General features: G+C 36.1%; 1 protein-coding gene across 1 annotated transcript in view; it reads right to left on the reverse strand.

The window, feature by feature from the left end:
• LOC145687394 (putative ribosome-binding factor A, mitochondrial) overlaps positions 1–24,272 on the reverse strand; it is a 44,174-nt gene that overhangs the window by 13,766 nt on the left and 6,136 nt on the right. Inside the window, exons 2-4 of the mRNA XM_081760853.1 lie at positions 18,290–18,476; positions 11,862–12,030; positions 985–1,112 (exon numbers count right to left, since the gene is read on the reverse strand). Coding sequence (XP_081616979.1) covers positions 985–1,112; positions 11,862–12,030; positions 18,290–18,476 — 484 coding nt within the window. The remainder of the gene's footprint in view (positions 1–984; positions 1,113–11,861; positions 12,031–18,289; positions 18,477–24,272) is intronic.

A 24,272-nucleotide genomic window follows, 5' to 3' on the forward strand; every position in this document is an offset into this window, starting at 1 on the left:
TCATGTCGTAGCCAGTATGCCAGTATGCTATGTAGTATGCCAGTTTTCACTTTTATCTTGTTCTACTTTTTTTTTTGGTTATATTTCATTATTGTTTTTACCTGTGACCTAAATATTTACTTGGAGATCATTTCCAAATGGTCTATTTTTACTGTATTAGAGAATACACACATTGTTATGTGACAAAATGGAGGGAAAATAGATTTCCCTTGTCAGAAGATCTGAGAGACATAACGATCTGCGTTCAACCTTTTGGATTTAGTCTCTGGAAGGCAGTCCTATTTTCTATGTCCAGAAGTTTAGCAATACTGTTCCTGTGTTTTTCTTGTTCTTCCTTATCGATAGTCCTTATCCATCTTTTGAGAGCCATCGAATGAGCAAATTACTAACTTTTCACCTATACTTCTCAGAACATTTTTTTTTATTAATTGGCCTCAAGGATTTAACTCCTGCCTTAGTTATTCTGTAACACCTAATACATATTAAAGCAAGGTTTTTACAAAGTGACTACCAAGAAGCTTAGAAAGTGGCTTTGATTTAATGTGTTGAGAAGAGGATCATAATTATTTGAATTCGATATGGACTTTCTTAAAATCGGATGAAGAAAGTAACAGAAATGTTGCTGCTATTACACTAAATTAAAGCTTGATAAGCGCGTTAACAGGTTAGTGAGCTCTTGCTTCAGACGTTATCTTTATTACAATTAGCGGTAACACTTCATCATAAACCAAAGTTAATGCCAGCTGTTATTTCTAGATATGCCATGAATTTTAATCAATTGTTCTAAATTGTGAACTATTTTATTACTGAAACCATTGGGAAATTACAGATATCTTTTCTATAACTCAACACTATGATACATGAAAGGACTAAGTTCCTACGAGAAAACTTAACGTTCTTCAGTTTTTAACAACACTAACATGAATGATATGTTCATACAACGAAAATGACATATTTATTCACCAATTAAATTAGTCCGAATACCTTCAATTCTTCATTAAACATAAATTCTGAATTCACATAATTTCTGCGATCAAAAGGCTTATAATCTTCTCCGAAATCTGCTTTGGCTAGTAATGCATCAACTTCAGCTATCTTTCCATATTCTTTATCTGCAATACATAAAAAAAGGAATTGCATATGTTAGCTGATAATAAAAGACGATATTTAGTAATGTATTCTGTTTGCAAGACAGAGGACGAACATACTTCTTCGGAGTAAAATTTCTATTCTACCTTATATACTTCTGTCTAGAAGTTTAAAGGATGCCATGGGAAAGTTGTACACGAGTGAAGACCGGGACCGATGCCGATATACCAAATCGGATGTTTAGGAGAGGTATCCAAAGACCACACTGAAGATCAAATGATACAAAAATAGCAAATGGCGACTGTAAGGCACCTATCTCGTATGAGTTTATTCTGTCATTGTACATTGGTCCCTCTGACATCGCCAGAAAATTTTTTGTATGGGATGTGATCACCCTGAATGGCTATACAGGTTCTCATATTGTGGATGAGATCATCCTAGATCCGAAGAAGGTGGTTGCCACTTAAAACGTGTAATACTCTCTTTTTCCAGTTATTAATCCATCATCTGCCTCCTGAGTAGATGGGTATTCTCGTCCATTATAAAACCTAGGGTCACATGCATCACGGAAGAAATGAAATGAAATATTTGAGTTTTACGTCCCACGGTTTGCACCACGGAAGAGTCGCACATATTGTTGCACGGTAACATTCCTATAGTTCGCATCCACTATAGTACCCACATACCGCTGTTCTGCAGGGTGTTTCAAAACAACACCGACAACGTTTGGGAGGTGATTCCTGACACCAAGATAAGACAAAAATTATAGACCATCCTGGGTGCACAAATCCTTCCTTTCGGAGCTATAGGCTGCCGAAAACATGAAAAAATGAACTTTAAAAGTCCATAGCTTCAAAACTATGGAACTTACTGTAGTCGGGTCAAGACTTCACTTAGGAACTAGTACGTGCCCTATTCAAATATTCAAGTTTCAAAATCCTGTGGTACTTCCGCAACAACTTTTATAGAGGTAGTTGGAGAGAACTTCAAATTTTATGCCCGTAGCCAAACTCCCTCTATAAAAATTGTTGCATGAGTACCTCAGGATTCTGAAACATATATTTTTGGATAGCGCACATATTAGTTCTTAGTGAAATCTTGACCCGACTACGATAGGTCCCATAGTTCTGGAGCTATGGATATTTAAAGTGCATTTTTTTTTCATGTTTTCGCCAGCCTATAACTGCGAAAGGAGGCATTTGTGCACCCAGAATTGTCTATACTTTTTGCCTTATCTGGATGTCAGGAATCACCTTCCAAACGTTGTCGGTGTGGTTTGAAACACCCTGTATAAAATTGGCAGGATCAAACGTGCCTTTGATGCCCGCCAAATGTACAGACGTAAAGAATCACTCTCCAGATTGAACTGAAACTTATCAATGAAGAGTATCCCATACCATTGTTCTTGGATGCATTCCTGTCTACACAGTTGGCGGGAGACATGGGTCCCAGAGGCTTCTGCAAGGCCTCGAGTTAATGCAGATGCAATGCTAGTTGGAAGTCGTCAGATATTTAAGGCCACCTAGCAGTTCTCGCATTGGGTTATAGTACGTGAGCGACCTGCCCTATATTACCTTCGAATGTTTTCGTCCTGGAATTTTGTCCACAGTCGCTAATTTACATTATGAGCCACAGCTCGTTGACTCTGCCCCATTTCAAATCTTCTGATGATACTGCCGCGTGTAATGTCGTCTAGATACCTTCTTTGTGCCAACTTTTATTCTTCCTATGAATCTGATGTGTACCTATCCAACAAAACAGGCGTACATAATACTTCACTACCAAGCTGGCCTTGCATGTACAACCACGCTCGTAAAGGACACATACGTCGCTTACGGGGTTGTCAGGCATGATGTGCTATTTTCTAGCATCCACAAAATCACATTTTGTTCTCTGTTTTCTCAAGGTTACGAAAAACTAAAAAAGGGGAATCCCTTAACTTATAGATACGGGTACATGTTTGGTTGAATATACTGACCACGTACAGTCTTAGAAAGGGACATTCACGCATTGCTCGAAAGGGCCAAAAAGTCGATATTGTCGTGTAAATAGGTAACACTAAACTAGATTTTGATTAGAAATTACAATCATTACGTCTCCTGATATTACTCATGATATTTATGCCGGAGCCGGTAGCAGAGTCATGTAATCCCAGCCCTCTTGGAGGCGAGATAGTATGGAAGGTAACGGCCCATATTGTGGAGGTGCTCTTGAACAATACCCTATGCACTGCCAACTGCATCGGAGTCTATCTTAATAAGTAAATGTGGACAGACGTAAAGAATCATCTCGGTGTTGGATAAGGATGCAAACCACAAACTGAGGGTATATACGAAGGTCCCATAGCTTAACAAAGGATTCGGATCCACCGAGAATCAACCCGAAAAAAAGAGTTTGTAATTACTCATTGAGATGGTGTATATGTATCATACGAATAAAAATATGATATAGTTATTTACAAGTACTGGGGGATACCATGGTCTAGTGGTTGGAGCGTTGGATTCATGTCCGTGTGGTCTCGGGTTCGATTCCCGGCCGGTGCTTCCCTAGCGTCGATTTTCGGTGTCCATCCAGCGTTGTGACGCAAACTGGGGAGTCACGTGAATAAAAGAAATGACGGCCGAAAGCTCCCGATTCGCCGGTTAGCGATAGGGCGACGCGGCGCGCTGACTATGCGTTCGTCGCTAGGCTGGACGTAGTTCCACCAATCGCTAACAGATGGCGTGGAGCGTCTGAGACCCACAAATCGGGCCGTTACGCCAAGTGGGGGTTGGGATTTACAAGTACAACAACAAAACTCGAGATCAAAGATCAACTTCAAGGTTGTAAAATGAAAAAAAAAAAAGAGTTACCAGCGAAATCAACGACGCTTTTGCAGTTAATATAATGCGTACAAATCCTCTCTTTAAATTTATAACATATTTTAACAAATTAAAAAACGTTCGGGAATCCACAAAAAAATTAACAAATAAAATATTGACAAAATGATGAAGTTCACATTTTTAAGTAAATTCTATTAATAAAGAATATTGCGTAATATTTTACGTTTTTCTGTGGAGACATTTTAGTGGTTTAGGCCGCAACTTTCATTTGGTCAGTTTTATTAAATGTAAAAAAGAACAAGAAACGGTTACATAATCTGTATGTTTTCTATAAGTAACAAAGTATTCCCCAAAACATCCTTAAATTTGTCCTACACCTGAGGGAAGTTTAAATCACTTTATTATATCAAAAAAATATTTAAAATATTGAGCATGATAGCTCGCTGTAAAGATCATTATTACAATGACATATGATTATCGCTTCATATTTGTTAATATAATTAAATCATTTAAACTATCTTCAGTTGCAGAGCAAATTTAAGGACGTTTTGGGAGAATACTTTATTACTTATAGACTTACTGACATACGCAAGCTGTAACAGTTTCCTGTACAATTTCACCCTAACCACTAAAATATCGTCTAAACAAATAAAATAATATGCAACATTAAACTGAGCAAATATTCTTTTATTTACAAAATTATGACATAACCTTTGCATTTGCTAACAATAACAAGTGTAAATACACACTTGAAAGGTGTACATTCTCACAGATAGTTAGGACAAGATATCGAAACGTAAGAAACACGTTGTAGTAAGAAAATCTGTGTGGTATTTTAGAAGGTTATCTTTTAGTACATATATAGACATCTGTAAAGGCTAAAATAAACAAAAAAAAAAAAAAAGTTACCAATATATCTCCCGTGGGAAGGGAAAAACTACATGGACGTATCGGAACAAGTTAGTTCCGTCTTCAGTGATAAGATAACAAAGATAAAAACGGATTAAGGAAATATGGTATTGAAACAGGAATACATACATCAAATGGACGTAATGTAAAAAAGTAGGTGCCAAAACGAACAAGTAGAGCACAGTGGGAGAAAGAAGGGGTTGAGTTGAACGAAGCGTGGTGTCTATGCTAAGCCACTGTTGCCAGAACCAAAGTACACACCAAAGGTAGGTAGCTATATTTTATCAATGTTGCCAGTATCCAAATTTAAAGCCTTTTTTTATGAATAAAGAACGATTCTTTGATTTCTATTTTTTCTTTTTCCTGAACGTATTACATTAACTTTTTATATTATGTGTATGTTGCTTTAGGTGAAGTGACAATCCCGACATACTCTCTTCATGTGATGTATTCAGGGCCGCAGTGGCTCAGTGGTAGAGCGTTCACCTCTGGTGCTTGGGGTCCCGGGTTCGATCCCAGCCCCCGCGAAGTGAACTTTGTGGTGGAGAAACACCATGTACGTGAGTTTCTTCGGGGTTCCCCCGTTTCCTCCCACTTTCTTAATTCCACCATTTCATTCATTACTCATCACCACCGTCCTCCTTTCACCGTTTCACCACCGTAAAACTCAAAGATTTCATTTTCATTTTTATGATGTTTCCGTATGTCTTATGTGTTCTTTAATTCCGGTGTTAATATTGCGCTTGGTTTGGCTTGGTATATGAAGAGTCACATTCACACTGACCACAATAAATACCTGATCTACTTACTACCTGATCTAGTTAGTGGAGATTCTGGAAGCAGGTGTCTTATCCTCTGCAAGACATTTTTAATGTCCGAAAATCGATTCAAACATCTGTTACAAAAATCGCAATTGAATTTTGGTTTTGATTTTAATACAAACTGTTTTAAAACTCAACAACCACTGGCTATTTTTGACGCCTCTCCATTATAAAAATAATTTTATGCAACTACTAGCAGCGTTCACCCCGCTTCGCTGCGGTCACCCCGGAACGCAATAAACTTTGTTACTTAGATAATTTTTACTTTTTCGCTTTCAAATTGCAGTAAATGTTAACATTATAGCGCCTGTCATTTATGTTAACCCGCCGAGTGACACGGTCATGCGGGTTGCATATAAATACGTTTATTTTTATACCTATGATGAACTAACAAAGGATTTGTACGTTATGGACACTTGAATGGTCAATTATCTCAAGACACTGGTAATTAAAAATTAAAGTGATATGATAAAAACCATCTAGGGTCCAAATCCTAATAACCCCCCAAAAATGAAAGAAATTGGTTCAGCCGTATTAGCGTGATGAGCTAACAAAGGATTTGTGCGTTCTCTTTTATATATATAGATAGCAGCGTTCACCCCGCTTCGCTGCGGTCACCCCGGAACGCAATAAACTTTGTTACTTAGATAATTTTTACTTTTTCGCTTTCAAATTGCAGTAAATGTTAACATTATAGCGCCTGTCATTTATGTTAACCCGCCGAGTGACACGGTCATGCGGGTTGCATATAAATACGTTTATTTTTATACCTATGATGAACTAACAAAGGATTTGTACGTTATGGACACTTGAATGGTCAATTATCTCAAGACACTGGTAATTAAAAATTAAAGTGATATGATAAAAACCATCTAGGGTCCAAATCCTAATAACCCCCCAAAAATGAAAGAAATTGGTTCAGCCGTATTAGCGTGATGAGCTAACAAAGGATTTGTGCGTTCTCTTTTATATAATAGATACAAATAAGGGTGCTTGAATTAGGAGGAACGTTATACCCTTTCTTTCCGTAATCGAAACGAGAAATGTCAAACGCTAGCGCCGGTAGCCTATACATTTTGGGTATGAATTTTCAAGTGTATGTCCAATTGAAAACCTTATATGTACAATTTCACAATGAAAGGTGCCCGTATAAAAATTAAATAGAAGAATTGTCGGAGTATATGACCCATTTCGCCCAATGCATAACATACTCAGCGCCGTAATAAATCTCTTTAAGGCTTCGGCACGGGAAGGTACTTTTGAGACCCCTCAATCAGCGAGCTGACCATAAAGAAAGAGGGTATATGTACCCCCTTAACCCCTAATCATAGAGTGGCTTTGAAGAATAACAGCTGAAACTTGATCTCTTTGTCAGAAGCCATAACAACGGACCTCTTGAATTGATTTAAATATGTGGATCCCCGATTGCTTCTGCGGGACTTTCTTTCCTCAGAGTTCCCAGCTCTCTCTTTCTGAAAGTCATGAATAAGTAACACTATTAAAAGAAAAAGTCAGCCTACTAGATCTTTCGATTTCAACAAAGTCTTATTGCACATAAAGTGTGCAATATAGCTACTCATAATTTATTATGGTATATGGACATTCAGCTTCGCCACCGTTTCAGTAACGCCTTTGTTTTTGCATTCAAGGACCCAACCTAAGCTGGCTACCTGCAAGATACTGTGTATTTTACAATGACAGTCTTGTTAGTTGCTTTAGTAGTTAAGTGCTTTTTACTTTTGAAAAAATTACTTGCAGTTAACAATGAGGAAGGGAATTAAATCACATATGCTACTAATATGAAATTTTAAAACGTACAAATTTCACACAAAATGAAAAACAGAGTAATTTAGATATTCAGTAATATGTAATATGAATTTCAAACAGTGGTTGTGGGTCGGGTCGGGGCCACTTCGTTTGGAGGCCTCGGTGTGTTGCGTCACTTGCGCAACCGATTGTTAAGGCTCTGAATAATCCTACTACTGATTAATACTAACTTCCGGATATTCAGAATGAATGGTAGAAAGAACAAAAGGAAATATGAAGTGGGTACATTTATTTTTCTTCTTGCAGCACCTTATCGTCACCGGAAATTGAACGCATGTTCACGTACATCACAGACGCACACGCTACCTACTAGACAAGTGGGGAGTGCGATTTTGGTGTATATTTTAGATAATGAAAATGCATTTACGCACAATGTGTGCAAAAATCATCCAATTCTGTTTGGGTAAACCAAATTTATCGAATTGTAATTTTGTCACGACACCTATACTCATAAGTGTATAGTAAGTATATAGATATTTTCTAATATATATATATATATATATATTGTTAATTATATTATGAATGTGTAAGCCCATAAAAGTCATAGTTATATATGTATTACTCTATCTGTAAGTTTTTTTTTATAGCATATATGTAATTATTTTGTAATTTTGACAACTGTATGCGTACTCGAGAATACTCTCATTTGTATGCAAAACAGGCAAATAAATAAATAAATAAATATTACTTAAAAATAATATATGTGTAACAGTTTCGCCAACTAACTCAACATATTGGCTTCATCAGACAGTCATAAAATGATGATGTTCTCTTTTATACTTAGGTAGATCAACACCAGATGTTCTAAAACTCGTGCCTGTGCTAAACATGGAGCGATACTTGAGGTAAAAAGAAGACGAAAATGTCATAACATTTAACCTCCGGTACATTGTTTCGGCGGTAGATTCCAGTAAAAACATGACGATGGCAACATCGCACAGCAGATGGCAAAACAAAACAGCAAAGGATTGCCATTATTTGGTGTGGAGTAGAAGTAAGCATTTACTATCAACCAAGTGATTCCTGTTCAAACTAGGTTTCTGGATTTTTTTTTTTTTTTTTTTTTTTTTTTTTTTTTGTATGCTGACAGTATCTTTTTACATGAATAAATTTCTCATGCTGTACTTTACCTAGGTAGATCTGTTCGGCATCTGCAATCACTATGTTCTAATGTAACAACCAACTATTTATAGACACAAATTTCTACACTTTGTGGTATGAATTTCGTTCGAGTTATGTTTATGGCGTGTTCTCAAATGCGTTTCCACCAATCTATTTTTATGTTTGACAATTTACTTTCTATTTTCAATATTTTCTTAACCCTTAGAATTAATATGTCGGCACAGTGACGACACGTACTCTAAAATTTATTGCGCAGGTTGTGATGGCAGGACGAACGTTTCGTTGGTTTCTTCTTATCAAATAGATTTCTGGAAACGTGTAGATTTTTTTTTTCCATTTCTATTTCAGTATTCTGCGTAGTGTTACCAGCTATACGAATTTATCCAAAAAATAATTATAGTGATATTTTTCACAACAAAGGTTGAATGAATGTTTGCTTACATTCGTATTATGTGTATTTGTTTCGTGAAATCCTGTGGATGGCTTCCATCTACAAAAGAGAAGAAACTCATTACAGTTCCTCTATAACCTTATCTGTCGAAGGAAGGTTTTGGAAAGAACAAGTGTAAAGTAATTTACTTTTCTTCCTTCTCACTGGCGAAAAGAAAACAAACAAGAAAGGAAGGAAAGAGACCTTCTTTGTTCGCCTTCACGGGTAGGAACACATTATCAACCTTGAACCCAAGCACCCCGTCGTCTCCTCCCCCTCTGAATTTGTGGTTCACCAGGCCAAAAAGGTCATTGTTGATTAGTTAAAGATAAACCTGTGACTCAATTCTTACACACACGCTTTTAAGCAGATCAAAGCAGCAAAACACATGAGGACTTTCAGTTAGTTAGCAGTCATTTTACGATATAGAGATGTTTATCTTCTATTTTCACTGTTACCAAGTTGTGAAATAAGTAATCGCAGTGTTGCCAGCAACTTGCTTTTTATATGTTTTTCGTAGCGATAGGTGATTTTTCGCTACTTTTGGCAACACTGCTTTTCTCAGAGACCTCATATGAGTCTCCATATTACGGAATATGAAAGCATGGTCCCTGACGAATCCAACAAGGTATCAATTATTACCTTGCTACAATACCTCGAGTTATACACAAGCATTCATTGCAACATAATTTATATGCGAAAATAACCCTATAATATCACGGTTTCACGTATTATTATTTTTTCTTAGTACATGCTCGCTAGAATTTTGCGATACTTGCAGGTTATATTAGCAATATTTTTCTACAGCATGAAAGCAGCGTTGCCAGCCATTTGTTTTTTACAATATTTCTCGTAAAAATACACGAATTTTCCCTAGTTTTGGCAACACTGCTTCCGTAAGGGATCTCATATGAGTCTCGATTGTTACGGAATATGAAAGTATGGTTCCAGACGAATCAACTGACGTATAAATTATTGTTCTACTACAATTATGAACCAAGATACACTTGCCTAAGCAAAAATATTCTATTTTCGCCCAAAATACCCAATAATTCTAAGGGTTAAATGCTCTATAAGTACATTCTGCATTATCTTCCATTATTATCATATGTTATTCCTCATAACTTGTATCTTTATATTCTTTTTGGTTTCTTAATTTCTTCATAAACATATAATTTCATTTTTAAATTCTCTTTTTCTTATGACTTGTATATAATTTTTCTCATCATTTATTACTCTTTCACGCTGCTGCACTCATACCGACGCTGCTGTACCCATCCCATTAATTTCATCTCCCAGCGCTAATCTCGCTATTTTTCATCTGACAATACAATCATGTGATCCTGGATTCCATTATCCAGGTGCACCTGGACGCTTTACAGCTACATTTCTGTCCTTTCACAGAAAACACTTCACAGGGCATTCCACAGGACACTTGCGACTAATCTATTGACCGGGAAGCGGAAAATTAATCTCAAACCATTTATAAGATTACGAACATGGTAATTTTCTCCTCCAAAGGAGAAAATTACGGGCCAAGGGTAAAATTACACATAATAAACTTACTTGATCTAAAATCTATAGGGTATCTCCTGTAGATATGGAAACCTGTTCACGCAATTAGAACGAGAAATACATTTTACAATGTATTATTTATAAAATATAAACTAATATATAGATAATAACTGTATTATAAGTGTTTATTATGATCTATAGTAGTTTTTGTTTCAAAACTTATTTATTTTTTGTATGATCGCTACCTGACTCAGTTGGTCACTTTGCAGTGGAACTGTAGCGGCCAACATAGGGAGGTTTCACTGTATTACCGATTCTGTTCTATAGCCGTCAACTTTGAAGCAGCTGATTTCTACCACTTCCAGTTGAACTCGAGGGTTAACAGAGGAAATGAAACCTATTCTTTCGACGATGAATTGATTTTAAAAAAATTCTCTATACATCTACCGTTTTTGCTGCATGGAGATCAATATTGAAACTAGTAAATTTCTACCACTTGTGTCTAAGTGAAGTGTTACAGGTAGACATGGTATCTTTCTGTGAGACGTGAAATCGATTTAAAAAAAAATGTCGCTACCTATTAACGTTTTTGTTATATGGTGATCAACGTTGAAACCGGATGTACTAGTAAATTTTTACTACTTACTGTTTAAGTAGAGGTAGAGATAGCATCTTTTCTTGAGACGCTGAATGAATTCTAAAACTCCGCTTGTCGCCTATCTACTACCGTTTTTGTTCTATTCAACGTTAACACCGGAAACGGTTGATTTATATGACTTCTGGTTTGAATAGAAGATTAGCGAAGAGATGGAACCTATCCTCGGGCCGCTGAATAGATTAAAAAAAAAAAAAAAAACTCCTCGATATCTGTTACAGCTTTTGGCTCTGATACCTGTCCACAGATGGCGTTTAGCATAATTTGGAAGTCTAAAATCGTGTATAACTCCTGACGACTGTAAGTTCTCAGGAAACAGGATGAAATGCAATTAAGTATCCCTCTCTATTCATTTACGTTGTATATCTATTCGTAGAGATTCTGTTCTTTCGGAGTGCAACCATCTTGATTTCATTCGTGTTACGAAGTGCGTAAAATTTCATTTTGGGGAATGTACGCTTGTCAGTATATCCAAAAAATATTGTTACATTCGGCACACATTACAAAAGAAGAAGACTAAATAACAACTGAATACATTATATACAAAGGACAAAAGAAGTAAAAGCTAATGCAATACAGGATAAAATTTACACTGGCATCGATAAATTCTACGTGTATTATCTTGCATAAAATAATTAGTTATCAGATATGAATATCTCTTGTAGTCTTACCTCTAATAAAATCAATTTTCGGTACTTCTCCCATCACTCTGAGTTGTGATAATTCATGTCTTAATTTCCCACGGTTATTTTTTAGTATATCTTCAACGGTATTCACTTCTGCTGCCTGAGTTGTATACCAATGCACATTAATAACGTTCAATCCTTGAGCCATTTTCACCTATTTAAAAATTAAATGCTGTAAATAAACAGAATTCTAGTAATGTCTTTACAATATAATCTCAATGAGTCCTAAATAAAAAATATCCACTAATAAACGGCATATTACCATTTTAGTTTGCGATAATCGACAAACCACTTATGACTATTACAACATACTGTGTTTCACGAAGCTAGAAAATGAAATTTCTAGTTTTATCCCTCCACGCTTATGGCCTTCAGCCTAAAGGAGAAGAATGACTAATGGAATTGAATGATTGAGACAACTGGAAGCATGATAATGTGGGAGGAAACGGGAGAACCTGAAGAAAACCCACCGACATGATATTGTCCACCACAAATGCGTGCGGCCAGTGATCGAATGTATTTTACATGAGACCCTCATATCAGAGGTGAGACTATCACTGAGCCACCGTGCCCCTTCACAAAGTTAAATATCAATCACCTTTTACATATTATGAAATGTCTTTCTAGCTTATTTTAATCTTTGCAGACGAACGTAGTTACCACCAAGGAGAGTTCGAAGTCCACACAAGCGTTTACAAGGCGTCCACAAATATTGGTTTAGCATTCGGCACACAAGTTAGCAAACGCTTTACGCTACAGTACGTCTAACCAGGAAATATGACTCATCTCTTGAGAGAAGGGTAGAACTTGTTTTGTTTTAGTTTTATGCGTTACATCAACAATTTGCAATGCTGAAATCATCGTTATCTAATGGAACAATTTTTTAGTAGAAAACGAATATTGAAATAGTGTATACTCTGTTTGAAATATTTATTATAGAAAGTCCAAGGATGAGAATACCAGCATTAACAATGTTATGTTATGTATTTTACATGATTATTTTTTAAATGAAAATACATTAAAATCAAATTTTAAATACACAGTAACTATGTAGAAAAATAGCTTAATGTGTACAGAGGAAATAACAAAAATGTATGCCACTACCTATACTAGTTTTGTATCTATTGTCAATCAGACCTCACTTAAAAAATAGACCCCGTACGTGGATAACCATTATTATTAGGAAGATGGAATGAATGTGAGAAAAAAAAGGGGGGAACCATGAGAATATCCACCACAAACCCACATGGGCTGAGTTCGAACCAGGGACCCTCCGCAAAAGAGGTAAGCGTTCTACGACTGTGCCATGGTGTCCCTATATTATTACTAGTAATAAAAACCTTAAACATATATACGTACCCAACAGTAAAAATGCTATATTTTGAGAGAAAACACCGAATATAGTTGGACGAGATCATGCTTCTAACGTTCACTTGATGATTTCAAGTATGTGAGTTCATTTTACAATCAGAAAAAGTACATATATATATAGCCATTTATCATTAATATTAGATATCGTGAGCACAGAACATATATTAACTTCAACTTCACTCGCCTTCACGTACCTTATAACTAAGGCCCGGATTTTTATGTAGTACAAAGTACCGAAATATGTACATAAATATGTAACAAAAATCAATGAAATATGTAAGAAATATGTTAAAAATATGAAAATATGTAAAAATATTTTTTCGTGTTTATTTTGTGTCTGTGTTATTTTCTTAGCTAATAAATATACTGTAACATATTTATGTAATAAAAGCTTAACAAGTGTAAATAACTTCCTACAGATACGTACAAATTTTCAAGAGAAACAAATGAAAATATGTATCAAGAGAGTAAAAAATCACATTATTGAACATAAAAAAATATTGAATTTTTTTCTAGCTTCTCGCTAACGTTTGCAATCCACCCGAAATTACTTGCAATGTACGCTAGTGAACATTGAACAACAGGATTTTTGAACGCACTTTGAGAATCACGCACTGCTGCACTGGATTCTGCAGGAAATGTGGTGACAACTGACTACAGCATCAAAATTTTCATTGTAGAAGTTAACAGCCTGTATCCAGGTGCCCCACCGTGTCAGTACAGGCTGCGGTGGTAGCGACATATTTGGTTGCATATTGTTGTAGCACTGCACACGACCAGGGGCTTTCACAAAAACTTTTTTAGTAGAAGACACAAGCTCATTGACTTCAGGGAAGTTGATCCGCACTTCCTCTGCTACACGATGTAATCCATGGACCAAACAGCACGTATGAATGAGGTTTGGGTAGAACACTTTAAGCGCATCAGCAGCTCTTAACATGTACGCCGCAGCATCAGAACACATCAGAAGCACTTTTTCTGCAGGAACACTTTCTGGCCACAACACTCTCAGTCCATAATTTACGAAACGTGCAACTGTGGAATGGTTTGTTTTGTCCAAAACTTTTGAACAGATCAGAAATGGCCGTGATGGAGAATCAGGGTCAAGCTTTCCTACCACCAGATTGGCAACTAACCATCCTAATACGTCTGTAGTTCCATCCACCGTAAATCATATATGCGAATCACCAATTTCAGCTCGAATGTGTTTGATAGTATCTTCATAGCACACATCCAAATAATTCTTGCGGATAGTAGATTCGTCAGGAATGTGTCTCTTGCAATATTTTTCCAAAAAGGACGCGAACTGTGGGACTTGCAATTTGTACCACGGTATGTCTGCTGCTATGAACGCATTGGCAAGGTCTTTGTAAAATTCACTGCTGTTTTCAGATGCTGGTTTTGTTTGGGTTAAAAGTTTTTGCTTTGTGGCACGCTGTAACACCTTGTTTTTCATGTGAATAGTTGTTTTCATGTGCTGATCCATTTGCGACTTCATTGAACAGCCCCCTTTCTTATCGAATACTTGACAAAATACAATTTTACCATCTGTGGTATAAGCGTCATCCATAGCTATCCACGATTTCAATTTTGACGCTAAAGAGGAAGCCATCATTGAAAACAAGAAACTGACTCGGTCACAAGCTGCACACTAACAAACCGGTCGCGAAACTGAATCCTTTTTCCCTTTGTTTGAAGGAAGAAGTGGCGGAGTAGCCATCGAGTCATACAAAAGCGATTTTTTAATCGATTTAAGAAACATGTGATAAAGCCTAGCCGCTCCAATCACCTCACTCTCACTCTCACCGCCACCCCCACCCCCACCCGTAGAGGTTGCACATACAAAAAAAAAAAGTGAGAAAGCCAGCCAACTGTGTGCGTTTTAGTTTGTTTTGTCGGCACACATCCGAGTGGCGTCTGCTTGCAAAGGCGATAAGCACAAAAATCCTTATATTGTTTTGGGTTTTCTTTCTTTATATATAAAAAACATTTTTTTCAGGATTGGAAGCGATAACTGACGACGTTTCTTTGCATATTGTAGGGTGCACGATTTGTTTTAACCCATCTTTTCCTCAATGCAAATCGGTTGAACAAAGTGAGAGAAAAAAATACAGATAATTAAATAAAGTACTTTTTGAGTTATTGTTCCAAATATAGGCCTATTTTTATTTGCGTATTATTTAAAGAAAATTAGCGAAAAGGAGCAAGGAAACTGAATTTATGTAAAAATATGTACAGTAGACGAAAAATATGTAACAGACTTCAAAATATGTAAAAATATGTAACGTGATTTTGGTTTATATGGCTCTTTACTTCGTAATTTGCGAACATTTCATATTTTCACCAGCGTACATACAAAGGAAAAAATATGTAAAAACATAAAAATCCGGGCCTTAGTTATAAGTTATATGAAAACAGCAGTGAATTTTACAAAGACCTTGCCAATGCGTTCATAGCAGCAGACATACCGTGGTACAAATTGCAAGTCCCACAGTTCGCGTCCTTTTTGGAAAAATATTGCAAGAGACACATTCCTGACGAATCTACTATCCGCAAGAATTATTTGGATGTGTGCTATGAAGATACTATCAAACACATTCGAGCTGAAATTGGTGATTCGCATATATGATTTACGGTGGATGGAACTACAGACGTATTAGGATGGTTAGTTGCCAATCTGGTGGTAGGAAAGCTTGACCCTGATTCTCCATCACGGCCATTTCTGATCTGTTCAAAAGTTTTGGACAAAACAAACCATTCCACAGTTGCACGTTTCGTAAATTATGGACTGAGAGTGTTGTGGCCAGAAAGTGTTCCTGCAGAAAAAGTGCTTCTGATGTGTTCTGATGCTGCGGCGTACATGTTAAGAGCTGCTGATGCGCTTAAAGTGTTCTACCCAAACCTCATTCATACGTGCTGTTTGGTCCATGGATTACATCGTGTAGCAGAGGAAGTGCGGATCAACTTCCCTGAAGTCAATGAGCTTGTGTCTTCTACTAAAAAAGTTTTTGTGAAAGCCCCTGGTCGTGTGCAGTGCTACAACAATATGCAACCAAATATGTCGCTACCACCGCAGCCTGTACTGAAACGGTGGGGCACCTGGATACAGGCTGTTAACTTCTACAATGAAAATTTTGATGCTGTAGTCAGTTGTCACCACATTTCCTGCAGAATCCAGTGCAGCAGTGCGTGATTCTCAAAGTGCGTTCAAAAATCCTGTTGTTCAATGTTCACTAGCGTACATTGCAAGTAATTTCGGGTGGATTGCAAACGTTAGCGAGAAGCTAGAAAAAAATTCAATATTTTTTTATGTTCAATAATGTGATTTTTTACTCTCTTGATACATATTTTCATTTGTTTCTCTTGAAAATTTGTACGTATCTGTAGGAAGTTATTTACACTTGTTAAGCTTTTATTACATAAATATGTTACAGTATATTTATTAGCTAAGAAAATAGCACAGACACAAAATAAACACGAAAAAATATTTTTACATATTTTCATATTTTTAACATATTTCTTACATATTTCATTGATTTTTGTTACATATTTCGGTACTTTGTACTACATAAAAATCCGGGCCTTACTTATAACAGCCAAATAATTTGTGGCATCTATGATTTCGAATAACAATCCAGCTGTCTTTCATGAAAAGCACAAAGCTTTCTCTCAATCATGTAGAAGATATAAATCACTTTTTTTCTTGCTCCAACTTCTTGTGGAATTCCGTAAAGAAGTTAAATTAATCATGTAAGATTCTGACGCGTACAATTCTTCAGTAACGTAGTCGAAATCATTTATCAAAGCGAAGAACAGAATAGTTTAAACACAATATTTAAGAAGTGACCCTTTGATACAATCATCCATTTACAAAAATAAAAAGGTCCTGATAAATTTCACTGAAAAACGAGTACTTCATTCGGCCGGCTTTCCTAAGATTCATTTATTGTCATGAAAATTTCTGAAATTTGATGATTTAATATATAGCGAAATCGTATATTTTATATATATATATATATATATATATATATATATATATATATATATATATATATATATATATATTTGAAAGAAATGAAGCTAGTTTTATACTTTACTTTTATGAACGAAATTTGTGATAATATAATTCCCTCAGCTTCTATCTAGATTACCTACCTCAGTATTAAGTTTCGGATTATAGTATTCGGATTTCCTTTCTTTCGCATACGCTACTTTCAGTTACGGATGAAGATCGATGTAAAACTGTTATGTCCTAATCTGAATGTCTGAAACTTTTAAGATCTTTAGAAAGGCTAGAAACTGCTTTCTGATCATCTTTAGATTCCCTTAAATGTTATTTAAGTCTAGTACTTATATACTTCTTTCTACCATACCAAACATTACATGAACAGCTGACTTTGTACTTCACTTATGAAATGTTAATTTACAAAATAGTACTTGTAATTACGGAATTTCCCAAGAAGGTGAAGGATGAAAAAAATGTTACTTATTTCGTCCATATGACTGCATAAAAGCATTGTCCTACAGATAGAAGCTAACCTATTGTTATTCGACATATATAGATGGTACCAATTAACTGGTTGTTGTAAGAAACATGAAGTTGATTAAAGTTCAAGTTAATTTAAATAAATATTACTCACATTCTATTAATGAATATATTTATATTAATTACTTACTGAAGTATCTGTTCTGACCATACGAACCCTTTCAACTTATAATTTTAATCGGTTATCGACGAAGATAAAGTCTGATCAAAAACCTCATTTGAACACCCTTAGGAAGACGTCCACAGATGTCTGAAACCAAGCGTTGAAGGAATTCAGTCAGAATATATAAATCATAAAAAAAAAAAAAAAGTAATTAGTACTTATCATTAATCTTTCAAGATGCACGGGAACCTGTATGTAGGAAACAAAAGTATTAGATATAAGTACACTGCCACTCTAAGTGGAAGAAGAAGAGATTGATTTATTTATAATTGAGTGTCTAATGAAGACATCAAGGGACTCTTCTGTCCTTTCTCGTCTGATACGAATACTTACCTTCACAATCTGAACACCTTTGCCTTCGATTTCCGGAGCGATTTCTCCTGTTGACAGAAGATCAGAAATATATCTCATGAAAAGTTTATTCAGCACAGTTAATCTTCGTTCATTTGACTTCCCTCTCTTCGGTGTCTCTGATGATAAGACTGGCATTACTTGTACTCCACTTGGTGCGTGCCACACTCTAACAATATTAAAGAAAATACCAAACTAAGTAAAATTTATAGCAAAATTAAAAGCATTAGGTAAAAAATTCTCTATAATATACAAAGAGTAAAAATTGCATGATTGGATCGAGAACTGAAACCGGGTCTCCGAACTACCATGTTGGTCTGTTCGTCACCACGCTATACAGCCATACATTCCATCGCTCTTGACAATGTATCGGTGCTCAGCTACTCAGATCATATTTGCCCATTAATCATATATGTATATATCGCTTACCCTCTATGTCTTTTTGCCGCAATTCCAGGTCAGGGCTTCTATGAGAACTAACGCTACTGCTTTACCAATCTCGTAGGCACACCCTCACTGAAGGTTCAGCATTAAGTCACCACAGCCAAAGAGAATGTACCAAACCACCATCCCCATCAACAAAAGCATAAAGCTCCGGAAGAGAAAACCTGAATTAACTAAGCACAATATTCATAAACCCAAAACAAGAAACAACTAAAATGGTGCGGATTTTTAAACATTTTACATTTTTTTGTGTTTTTTTAACATTATTTCTTTTGCTTTTATTTTTTAAATAAAAAAAGCAAAACGCTAGACTTACACACAGGGTTGTTTAAATAGAACGATTTGAAAAAATCAATGATTTAAAATAAAATTTCTTTTTCTTTAAACTGAAATACGGGGTCATTTAACTCGAAATGGCAACATAGTTGTGAAATGGAATGTAGTCAATCACTCACCTCAAGAAGCTTACAGTCCTTCGATGTAGTCTCTACCAGCCTGTTGACCCCTTCGCCAGATGTCTGTTGAATACCTGTCAAAGCCCCACTTTGTGAGAGGGTGTTGACAGTGTGCCCTAATGCATGAACAATGCTGGGAATGTCTCTGAAACGTTTGCCCCTGAGAGATTCTTTCATTTTTGGGAAAAGATCAAAATCGTAGGGGCTCATATCCAGGGAGTATAGCGGGTGCTCCAGCACCTTCCAACCCCATCGTCGTAACAGAGTCTGTACTGGATTGGCTGTATGGCATCTGGCATTGTCGTGTAGGAGAATTGGTTCTGACTCCAGAAGGTGTGGACGTTTGCGCCGCAATGCTGATCGCAAATGGTGACTGAGGTATGAAGCATAGTATGCAGCATTGACGGTAACGCCCAATGGAACTTGATGTGACAGGATAATGCCTTCGTAATCGTATGGCATTATCATCATTACCTTCAAGTTTGCAGGCTCTTGCCTACGCTTTTTCGGTTGTGGAGATTCTAGGCGGTGCCATTCACTCGACTGACGTTTCAATTCAGGCTCGTAGGATCTTCCCCACGTTTCGTAACTTGCAATAATCCAGTACATGCCCACCTATGCCACTTTTGAACGTCGGTCAGAGCATGGAGTACTGGAGTACCCATCTGACTGCAATTTTCCGCATGCCAAGAACTTGTGTTTTCATGCGGAACACTGATCAGGAAGAAATGTTCAGCTCATTCGCCAATTCACTAAAGTCCAGCGCCGATTACCGTCAAGCAGTGTCCGTAGTTTTGCAAGATGAATTTCGTCCGTAGCCGTTCGCATATGTCCTCCACCGCGCATTTTGTCTGTTGACTGTCGTCCAGCCTGAAATGCTGTAACCCATCTCGCCACTGTCAGATACGGTAGAGCAGCTTGAATACAGGCCTCAACTAATCCTTTGTGAATCGTTCTAGCATTTCGCCCTCGCGCCACCTGGAATTTGATAATCACGCTATTCTGAACGCGTGAACATTGGGTTAGGGCAGTATTTCACACAACAATCATTCTAACAATGTCTATTCGCCACACACACCGTAATATGGAACCGCAGCATCGTTGCACTGACTCGTACACATCCACGAAACACACTACGTTCTTCATTTGTCTCCTGCCCACATGACACTCGAATCGAATCGTAGCAGTGTTGCCAGTTCAAGTCAAATGACCCTCGTACAGTCAAATACAGTACTTTTGAGCATTCAGAAACTAATTGAATTTAAATCTAAAACCCGTATCTTAATCCGTGCTGTGTCGCGGTAATGATGCCAGTTAATAGGATAGCCAGAAGAAGGAATTTTTTTTTTTTTTTTTTTTTTTTTTTTTTTTTTTTTATGATGATGATGAAAGTTAGCTTATAATTCAAGTAAAATACATACTGAGCTATTAATATCACATTACTGTATTTCTTGGAATGACATATTGTTGATCATTAAATAATGTAACGAATTATAATTACTAATCGTGTTTGTTTGCTTATAAGTAGATGGGTGTCAGATGATACCATATAAGGAAACTAAAATTACCATTTAGCCAACCTTGCCATTGCTGTTCTGTTTATTAGTTCGTAGCTCATATATTTTAAGAAAATGAAATGAAATCTTTAAGTTTTACGTCCCACGGATATGCCGGTTAGGCTAAAGGGAACGGTGATGATGAGAAATGAATGAAATGGTGGAATGAAGAGAGTGGTAGGAAACGGGAGAACCCCAAGAAAACCCACGAGCACGATGTTTGTCCACCAAATATATTTTAAGATTATATCAGGTAGGATGCAAGTTAAAACCAAACATTTTTTTAAAGATTAAAATTTCTGGGCTAAGAATTTTGGCAATGTAAAATTTATTGTCAATGACAATGAAGAATTTAGAATTTAATATTCAGAATTGTACAATACCATGTTTGGTAATATAAACCACACACACACATATATATATATATCATTAAAGTAATTGCAAAATTATTATCAAGAACATTGAAAAATATATTTTTAAGAAACGGCATTCTTGATTAGAGACTAAAAACAGTTTGCTTATGGCAGTGCCTACGTCCTGTGCTAAACTCCTTTCTACTAACAACTAAACCATCTTACATAGTGTTGTATTATGTTGGTCATACTCAGTGTAGGTAACTTGAAATGATTTATGTATGGATAATAAATAGGGCCGGATTTAGGGGCTGCACTTGCACCCCTACTTCCTTCGTTGTAAGTATCTATCTATTAAAATGCTACAATAGCAATTAAAAGCGCCCGAGCTCCAACGTATAACCATGGCTTTCAACTCTTTCATTTACGGTTATGTGTGATTTCACGTTTAACAGAGACAAACATTTTAAGGACGAGTACTTTAAATAAAACAGTTAACTAGATCTTTTTCATAAAGTTTATGATATAAAATTGTTGTTCAAAGCCTTTGTATTTTAATAAGCCTTCTCTAAAATCAATGCACATGAATTGTGCTTCCATCTTCCGAGTTCTTTTAAACTATATGTTGTGGAAATTTATATGTTTGTGGCCAATCCTTTCGACAATGAGATCTCGGAAACTACAGGCTCTAGAAAGATGACGTTTTCACTGATCGATTGGAAATTTTGCCTAGATTGTCCACTTCTAATTGAATATTTTAAAAACATGACCGTTATTTCTTTATTACATTTTTTAGGGTACGCATGGAAGCGTTGAAATTTAAAAAAAAAAAGTGTCATATCCTACGCGTTATACATTCCAACACCACGCTGTTGTATATAGGGGTTGCATATGTCTCAGGCGTTATTTCATGGCCAAATAATGAAAAAGGAACGATAACCATTTCTCCAGTTTAACCAGTAAAATGAATCTATTTTTGGAGTGATTTGCCCAATGAACACAATATATAACTGCGATTATAACTAATTGCGTATGTAATGTATTTGCTTATTACATACTGCATGGAAGAAGAAAGAAAACACTGGTCATGCATGAATTAGAAACTCCAACCGGAGGTAGGCTCAAATCTTGCAACCGGTGCGAAATATTGAGGTCCCCTTTATCATACGCCTTGCCGATTTTTTTTTTTAATCAAGACTTTTTTCACTTGTGTCATGTACAGATGTGAGGAATGAGAAGGACATTTATGCTCATATGCGAATGATGCGCTGTGTAGAGAGCGCAGGTTCAGCTAGTACACTATCTAAAATGAGAAGCTAGCAGTGAAACTAGCAACATTTTCCGAAACTTTCTGCTGTCATTTCCGTTTGGGGCTTAAAAGTAAGCAGTGTTTTCCAAAAGCAATAGTATAAGTCAATTTTCTGAAGGTTAAAGCAAAAAGATTCACCAAGGAAAACAATATTCCTTAAACTCCACAGATGCCTAAAGTTATTAAGAAAAATCAAACTTAATTCAAATGTAGTAGTAGTTATTGATGCACCCCCACAGAAAATCTTAGATCCGACCTTTTATATATATATTATGTTGATATATAAGTTTACCTCGAATACACTTACAGTTTTTAAGGGAAAGTTACTGATGTGTAACAAAATAAATATTTACCTACACAATACATCTAGTGATCATCCCTCTTCCATAGGTAAATGTAAGTGCGTACAAGAAATACGAACACATGACATTATATTTTAAAAAATACTGATATCCATTATGATATAGTAAAAATAAAGAATGTAAAAATTATTCATTTTATAAACAAAAATTTATAAAAGGTTATATACTCACTGTGCAGTGCAGTGCAAATTTTTCTACACGAACATACTGTATTTAAATTCTTTTCTGATTAAGTTGCTTAAAAAGAAAAACTTACTTAGGGGCTTTATCAGTGCCTAAACGATTTCGTATCTTATGCACAAAATTAAAAGAAGAAAAAAATCTCTCAACTCCTGCAGATAAAGCAGAAGCTGTAAATTACTGCGTAATTGGCTTCATACTTTCATATCAAGCATATTTCCTTGTGATTTCCACCATTCAATGGCTGCTACACGTTTGTAGAACTTAGTCGGTAAACATCACACTAGAGAAAGGAAGAAACTTTGCTTGAAACTTAATTACTATGGCCAGCAGAGAAGTACTACCATATGCTTCTTCTGCAAATTTCAAAGTTAAGTCCCTTCTTTCGGCAGTTAATTTGAATATTTGCTGCTTCGGATCGAGAAGATGGGCTTAGAAATAGGGAGACATGAATGCTCCTTCATACCTGTTTTCATATTTATTTACCATTTCATCGTCTTGAGTGCGTCTTTTAACTCTTCATGAAGACACTTCCATATTCCCACAGCGCCAGATATTGTTCCATTTGGTCTACATTTCTTTTAATATTTACATTTTATTACTTTCTGCTGTATCGTTTTGTCTATTTTCGATCGATGTTCTTCACATATATTAAACAAAGTTGGCCAACTTTTAATAACAGTCTCGTCACCCCCAGAATCTTCCATTGGTTCTTTTGCTTTGCACACTTCTAAATGTTTCTTCAGCCGAAACACAAGACCTCGCATTTCGCATGAAATCCTTTCTCGCTTGCATTTGGAATTCGGATAAAAGAAAACCATACGTTGTCTTTCTTTCGTCCAGTCACTGAGAGTTGAACTCCCGAGATCAAGGTGACCACCCACTCTTACAAACTGGGAGAACAATGATATACTGCTCCACACTGATTGTCACGTAGAGAAACACCTTTCAGAAAACACACCATAAATATCGGGAAACCCTCAATTTTGCTATTTAGTCTAACTAAAAGAAAACGGGAAACTTAACTTATCAAAGAGAACAACAAAAATGAATATTTAAATTTTATTATTATTATTTTTTAAAAATCAGGTACTAGTGATTTAAATAAAAAATCGATTTAAATAAAAAAAACATTTTTTTAAATCGTGATTTTTTCAACCCTGCCTACGCATAAGCAAGAACGGAATGTTTCACATCCACTTTTGTCAGACGTCCAATGTTCATTCTCAATCTAGATAACCAATCCTCGCTAGTTCTGCAATGGTACTCGTAACTAAGAAGACAAGCGAGGAAATATGCAGATGAT

This window comes from Thermobia domestica, chromosome 1 (genome assembly GCF_964235325.1).
Source record: "Thermobia domestica chromosome 1, izTheDome1.hap1.1, whole genome shotgun sequence".
In the NCBI taxonomy this organism is placed as follows: domain Eukaryota; kingdom Metazoa; phylum Arthropoda; class Insecta; order Zygentoma; family Lepismatidae; genus Thermobia; species Thermobia domestica.